Source organism: Neofelis nebulosa, chromosome 12 (assembly GCF_028018385.1).
Source record: "Neofelis nebulosa isolate mNeoNeb1 chromosome 12, mNeoNeb1.pri, whole genome shotgun sequence".
Taxonomy (NCBI): domain Eukaryota; kingdom Metazoa; phylum Chordata; class Mammalia; order Carnivora; family Felidae; genus Neofelis; species Neofelis nebulosa.
Window position 1 is genome coordinate 35,523,649 of NC_080793.1, and position 7,156 is coordinate 35,530,804.

A 7,156-nucleotide genomic window follows, 5' to 3' on the forward strand; every position below is an offset into this window, starting at 1 on the left:
GCTCTCACTCACCAGAGGCGGCAGAGCGCCGAGGTAGCGAAGCACACCCATGGCAGCACGCGGCTCAAAGCCCGGCGTCCTTCCCGCGCGCCACACCCCCTGGGCCTGCCCCTTGGGGGTGTGTCGGGAGGGCCCCGCCCGGGAGGAGCTGCGGCCTGCCCCTCCCGGCCCAGCTTCCGGTCTTCGGGCGACGGCACACTGCGGAATGCCTTACGTCTTCTGTGGACCTAGGAATGAGCCAGGAGGGTACCCACGTGCCTCCTCACAGGGTGGTGGACTCGGAAGACCTTCTTAGCCAGGTTTGGCCCCACTTCGGGCATGGCCTTGCTTGGGCCAGCCGCGATTCAGGTGGTCTTGGTCATCGAATACCCACTGATTCCAGAGCCTCTAGAAATGGGTTAGATTGGGGAGGAGAGAAAAAACAATCTACACCATCCCTGCTGCCAGTGTAACCGAACAAGAACACTTTAAACAATGTGACTGTAAAACAAAAGCTACATTTCAGTTGGCCTCTTAATACTCTTACTCAGTTGGCTCGTCAGCACTTTGCCAAATTTGGAGGGTATGTTAGAGATGATCGTCTTAAACATCCCCCAAATCTAATAACTCATGTTGGAAGCCAATCCCTCCCAGTCCCCAGGAGCTCTAAGCCTTATTGGGGAATCTGACCAAGCGCTAACTGGAGGTGCTAGTTTATAGAGGAAACAGTGATTTCAAGAAAGAGCCTAAAAGTAAGAGCAGTCCTGATATGCTATGGATTTGGAATTCAGCTGCTTCTCACCCGGGTACCTAGTGTACTCCATGGAATGTAGCCTCAAGGATTTAATTGCAGTTACTAATTCCTCGGACCATGTAGGGGTAGCTCTATGTGGAAATGCACATGGGCATCTGTATATTTACAGGGAAAAAAGTCTGGGGACAAATACACACCAAAATGTTAACATGCATTCATTCACCCATCAGGTTTAAGACCCTGGGCTACAAAGAATGAGAACTAGCTGACAGCTAGCCGGAGACAAATGAGAGCAAGACTAATACCTTTTGTTTATTTTCTCTTTATTCTTCTCTTTGTTTTCCATGATGTGAATAGATATCTAGCAACCATTAAAAAAAGGTTTTTTGGTTTTTTTCGGTTTTTTTGGAAAAGGAAAATACTTTTCCTTCTGAGGGCGGAGTCGGAAGGAAAGGACTGACTCCCCAAGCCCCTCTGCTCGGTCCCCAAGGTTGCTACGAAACCACACCACACGTAGGAGCGTCTTGAATCCTGCGGTGCGACCTGAAACATCGGAAGTGAAGGATGTGCCATCGACTCAAGTTGCGTGTTTCGAGTGCCGATTTGCAGAAAGACTGCAAGATAGGTGGCGGGGTAGAGACACTATCGCAGCCACCTTGGCGGAACCCTCCAGCCCACAGCTCGCAGGTTCCGTGGACGTAGGTTCTCCAATAGACCGCTACTACCGGAAACGGAAAGCCTTGGGCCGTCTGGAGATTGGACGCGGGGCCGGAAGCGGAAGTGGGAAATTGCTTTGGGTGGCTCCGGGTATGGCAGGGGTGGTGGCTGTCGCGGCCGAATCCCTTGCGGGAGGCAGGGCACGGGCGGCTCGCACTGTGCTAGATCAGGTGGTGCTCCCGGGTGAGGAACTGCTGCTGCCAGAGCAGGAGGACGCAGAAGGCCCAGGAGGTACCGGGGAGCGACCGCTGCGCCTGAATGCGGGGGTGCGCGCCCGGGTGCGTGTAGTGTGCGGCCCGGGCTTGCGGCGCTGTGGTGACCGCCTTCTGGTCACCAAGTGCGGCCGCCTCCGTTACAAGGAGCCCGGCGGCGGCGGCGGTGGCGTTTACTGGGTGGACTCGCAACAGAAACGGGTGAGTTGGGACTCTGGAGAGGTGGTACGGCCGTGAAAGTGATATCCCCGCTCTGGGAAGAGGCAGGGATGGGGCCCTGGATCCCTCTGTTAATGCTAGTCTAGAGCCACCGTAGTCTTGTGCCCACCTCTACATCTCCTTTAGAGGGACTATGAACAAATGGAACGTGACTCGAGAAGGGCGGCCAGGAGAGAGGGGAGACTGGAAATCTTGGTGTATAAGAGGATAAGAACTGTTAAGACATGGTCGTCGCCTTCAAAATCCCAAAGGAGCACCAGGCGTATCTTTTGGCGTCCCAAAGGACGGAACCAGGCTCAATGAGCGGATGTCACAGGGAGTTAAATTTCTCTTAGAATAAGGAAGGACTTTAATATGGGAAAAATTGTCAATGAAATAGCCTTACTTGGTTGTGAGGACCCCGTGTAGCACTAGACTTAATATGCAAGCAGAAGCTAGGGACTTTCTGATAAGGATACAAGATGTATGGGATACTGGCTGAAATGAACAGAGTATTTGAAACTGTAAACCTAAGAGTTTATGATTGATTTTCTTTTACTGAAAGTAACATATGATCAAATTTGTTGTAGATTTGTATTAATTTGTAGACTTGAATCTCACAATATTTTCTAAATATCTCTAATGACAAACAGTGAAGTAATCACTAAAGACTTGCTGAAGATAAAATGGAAATGATTGCCATTTATGGCTGTCACTTCATTCTGGTTTTTTGTTTTTTTGTAGTATGTCCCAGTGAAAGGAGACCATGTGATTGGCATAGTGACAGCTAAATCTGGAGATATATTCAAAGTTGATGTTGGAGGGAGTGAGCCAGCTTCTTTGTCTTACTTGGCATTTGAAGGTGCAACTAAAAGAAACAGACCAAATGTGCAGGTAACGATGGGGACCTTTGCTTTCAAAAATAAGAAAAAGCATCGAAATATCCATCAACACTCAAATATCCAGAATGCTACCTGAATTCTCTCTTTAGCATGACTTACTTTCCCACTTCTCTGGGTTGATCTCTGAGCATCTGTGTAATCACTTCAGGCTGTAAGAGTTTTTTCCAGTGTCCAGCTCTGGGTCTAGAGTTGCATGCTTATTTACATTTGCTATATTGGGGGCTGTTTCATTTGTACTGAGTTGAAAGGCTCTGTCCTCTCTATTGTTATTTCTTATGTCTATATCCACTGGACAAGGAAGTGGGCCATAGGCTTCAGGAGGAAGGAGGATTAAGTAGTGCAAATTGCCATATCAGCCACCCATCCACCCTGATTGTTAAGTCCTGGGACTGCCATCTCACAACTTCAGTCGCATCACTGTTTTCCCACAAGCTCTGCTTGGAGCTGGCAGAGGAGCAATCCTGTTACCTCAGGTTTTCAATTTGGGCTCTTCTGGTAGTATAGCCACACTCTCTCTGTCTGCCCAAGTCAGAAATTTGGTGATGTCTTTGCCCCTTTTCACTAACCTCTCATGTGTCTTTAGTTGCTTAATCTTACTGATGCTGTTTGATTCTATCTCTGATCTTCTGCACATTAATTCCTGTATCCTTCCATTTTGCAAGATCAGACTTTAGCTACTTTTTGACCAGTATTGGTTAATGACCTCCTTTTTTAAAAAAATATTTATTGAGAGAGAGAGAGAGAGAGAGCACGTGTGTGAGTGGGGAAGAGACAGAGAGGGAGAGAGAGAATCCCAAGCAGGCTTTGCACCATCAGCACAGAGCCCAGTGCCTAACCAGCCAAGCTAACCAGGTGCTTCAGTGATCTTTTCATTAACATCCCTGCCTGTACACTTTTGCCCTCCTATCCAGGCTTTTGAGAGCTGACAGCCTCATACACTCCCCTTACTCAAAAAAAAAAAAAAAAAAAAAAAAAAAAAAAAAAAATCTTTAATGCCTACAGATTTCCTTGGCATTATACTCCAGAAGTCTTCACTTATCTATAATTATAACCTCCGTGCAGCCATACTTGAACCACTCCAAACTATTTAATAACACTACTGAGGGGTGCCTGGGTGGCTCAGTCGGTCAAGCATCCTACTGTTGATTTCATCTCAGGTCATGATCTTACAGTTCGTGGGTTTGAGCCCTATGCCAGGTTCTGCACTGTGCAGAGCCTGCTTGGGATTCTCTCTGCCCCTCCTCTGCTCGCGCTCTCTCTCCCTCTCTCAAAATAAATCTACCTTATAAAAAAAAAAATAGCACTACTGAACTCATAAGTCCCTGCCCTTGTACCTTTGCTTATGCTGTTCCCTCTGTCTGGATTGCTCTTTCTGATTGCTCTATTACCTTAGCCTGTGGAACACATGCTCATCTTTTGAGACTCAGGCTAAACACCACCATCTCTGTAAAACCATCCCTCATTTACAATCATCTTTCTTATAACTTTACTCTAGCACCTACTGGATTCAGTCTTAAATGAACTTGGTTATTTATATGTACATCCCCACTGCCCTCCAAGACCAAATGCTTCTGAAATGCAAAGAATGTTTTGTTCCTCTTTAGTTGCTAGTCACCAACAAATAGTAGATATAGTAGTAACAGAACAAATTCACTCTTCTCCATTCCTTTAGTTTCATCATTTTGAAGTTCAGTTTTATGAAATTAAGTAAATCTTGCCTTAAATACCAATGAATTACCATTGTTCCATGTTTCTTTGAATAATTGACATGCCTGGAGTTTTCTTCCATCAATCTTTTGTAAGTCCTTAGAGTAGTGCTATCTAGTAGAACTTTCTGTGATGATGCTAGTGGTTTACATTTGCACTGACTAGTATGGTAGTCACTGGCCAGGTCATGGCTGTTGAGCATTGAAATGCGGCTAATGCTGGGCCCTTGAGGGGCTCGGTGGGTTAAGTACGGACTCTTGATTTTGGCTCAGGTCATAATCTCATGGTCACGAGATTGAGCCCTGCATTGGGCTCCATGCTGGGCATGGAGCCTGCTTAAGATTCTCTTTCTCTTTCTGCCCCTTGTCCACACATGTACGTGCATTCTCTCTCAAAAAAATAAATAACTTTTAAAAATGTGACTAATGAAATTGAGGAACTGAATTTTGAGGATCTAATTTTAATTAAATGTAAGTTTAAATAACTACATGTGGGTAATGGCTACCATATTGGATGGCGTAACCCTAAAGAATGTTCTCGTCTTTGAGATAGCTCCCATTCTGGGGAGGACACACTTGGGTAATGTTGCCTTTTTAAAGAGTCAACTCGAGTGACCCTGGGTATTCTGGAAGATAGTTGGTCCCTTAGCCACAGAAGTATACATGGCAGGCATTGCTGCCAACGGGAAAGAACCCATAGCAGCACCTATAGAATGATTTGTTGAGTGGAAGTGAACTTTTTAAATTATCATTTTAGGTTGGAGATCTCATCTATGGCCAATTTGTGGTTGCTAATAAAGATATGGAACCAGAGATGGTCTGTATTGACAGCTGTGGACGAGCCAATGGAATGGGTGTGATTGGACAGGATGGTCTGCTTTTTAAAGTGACTTTGGGCTTAATTAGAAAGTAAGTCCTAATGCCTTCTGGCTTGACTGTCTTCTTTTATAATTATCCTTCTTGGAAAGCTGACTGATTTTGGGGATTGGATTCTTTGTAACAATGTCTGAATCTCCTCAAAGTTAAAAATCAGTGTCCATTTTAACACGGTTGTAAACTCACGCATTTAGTCCCATCCTCTCTTCATGTAAATACACTAAATTCAGATGTATCTGGTGGTGTAGTTTTTGTGTTGATATGAAGTCTTGGGCTTCTTTCCCAGAAAATCAGATGTGAAAACTGGCCTTCTTCTGTCATTTGAATATAGACGCAATTTACAATTGTACAAAATCACCAGATTTCTCTAGTAATGGGGGCCAAATATAGGTAGGCTGATGCACTCTTGAAGCTTATGCAGATATTCCCGTAAGATTCCTGCTATTCTGTCCTGATAGATTTAATTGTTCCCAGAGGTAGATTCTGTTAGGTGTTTAGACCTTTACCTACCCAAAGTTATGTCCTGTTAAGAGCTTTACTCTTAGAGCCACTGAGCTCAGAGCTCAGTGTTACATGCCTCTCTTTGCTACTTATTCTGCAGATTTGGACAAAGTTCAAGACAGAGAAGCAAACCCTTGTGGTTTGAAAGTCAATGTTTCTCTCCAAGTACTGAATACCAGGAAATAGTTTACATGGTCAGGAAAATAAGCTGGTTCGTTTAGCACCATAGATAATACAAAAATTACAATTCTAAAGCCTAGAATTAAGGTGCTCTGACGATACAGGAGAACTTTATATGTATTTTCTGTAAAGTTGGTGACAGAGGGACTTTGATTTCTTTGTAGAGGATATAACCCACTGTTGTGACCTGTAGTGTACTGGTAAGTGTGCTTGGATGAAAGGGGGCAGCAAATGTCATGTACCTTTTTCTCGGATGATGTTGGTGGGGATTTGAATAACTACGGAGAACTGCCCAGAAACTAAGTCTTCTGCTAAAGGATAGTCAGGTCACACCCTACCACTTGGTTAAATTTCATTTTCTTTCCTTTTCCTCACCAGGCTGCTGGCTCCAGACTGTGAAATCCTTCAGGAAGTGGGAAAACTCTACCCACTGGAGATAGTATTTGGAATGAATGGAAGAATATGGGTTAAGGCAAAAACCATTCAGCAGACCTTAATTTTGGCAAACATTTTGGAAGCTTGTGAACATATGACAGCAGATCAAAGAAAACAAATCTTCTCCAGACTGGCAGAAAGTTAGATGTAATTTTTTTGGGTCAGTTGACCCAAGAGACTGGGTTTCCTAGGGAAAATTTTTTTCAGGTGAACCTCTCTCTCCCCATTAAACCGTCAGAAGACATAATGTGAATGTACACATTGTCTTATTACAGTTCTAAGTAAAATATTTTTATAAACATGTTACTAGTTGCCACCCATGTTCTTGTGGGTGAGAAAAGTCATTATAAAATAATGATGTGCTTTTTTCTTTACAATAAAGTTTACCAGAAGTATTATGGTTTATTTGGTGTTAACTCCTTTAATTTGGCTGAAGTGCAGCTTCTATAATAAACTGGAATTAAGCATTAAAATAACAATTATTTTCTGGTAAAAGTAAAACATGTTCACCAGAGAAAATGAGAATACATAAAGTATAAAGAAGCAAATGCACTATAGACATAATGTATGTGAATATTCTTTAAATTGAAATTATAGGATTATACTTTACTACTTTGTAATCTACTTTGTCCACTTCAATGTTTGATGTATTTCTTATATGATTGCTATTAAAAATGAGATAGTTATAGAATATTT

At 43.6% G+C, this 7,156-nt stretch overlaps 1 protein-coding gene across 1 annotated transcript; it reads left to right on the plus strand.

Moving 5' to 3' along the window:
- The first annotated feature begins 1,523 nt into the window (after positions 1 to 1,523).
- EXOSC3 (exosome component 3) lies at positions 1,524 to 6,855 on the plus strand. The gene is made up of 4 exons (XM_058694880.1): positions 1,524 to 1,863; positions 2,605 to 2,754; positions 5,226 to 5,377; positions 6,404 to 6,855. Exons 1-4 carry the CDS (start codon positions 1,543 to 1,545, stop codon positions 6,603 to 6,605), a joined length of 825 nt encoding a protein of 274 aa, XP_058550863.1. The 5' UTR covers positions 1,524 to 1,542; the 3' UTR covers positions 6,606 to 6,855.
- Positions 6,856 to 7,156: the final 301 nt, after the last annotated feature.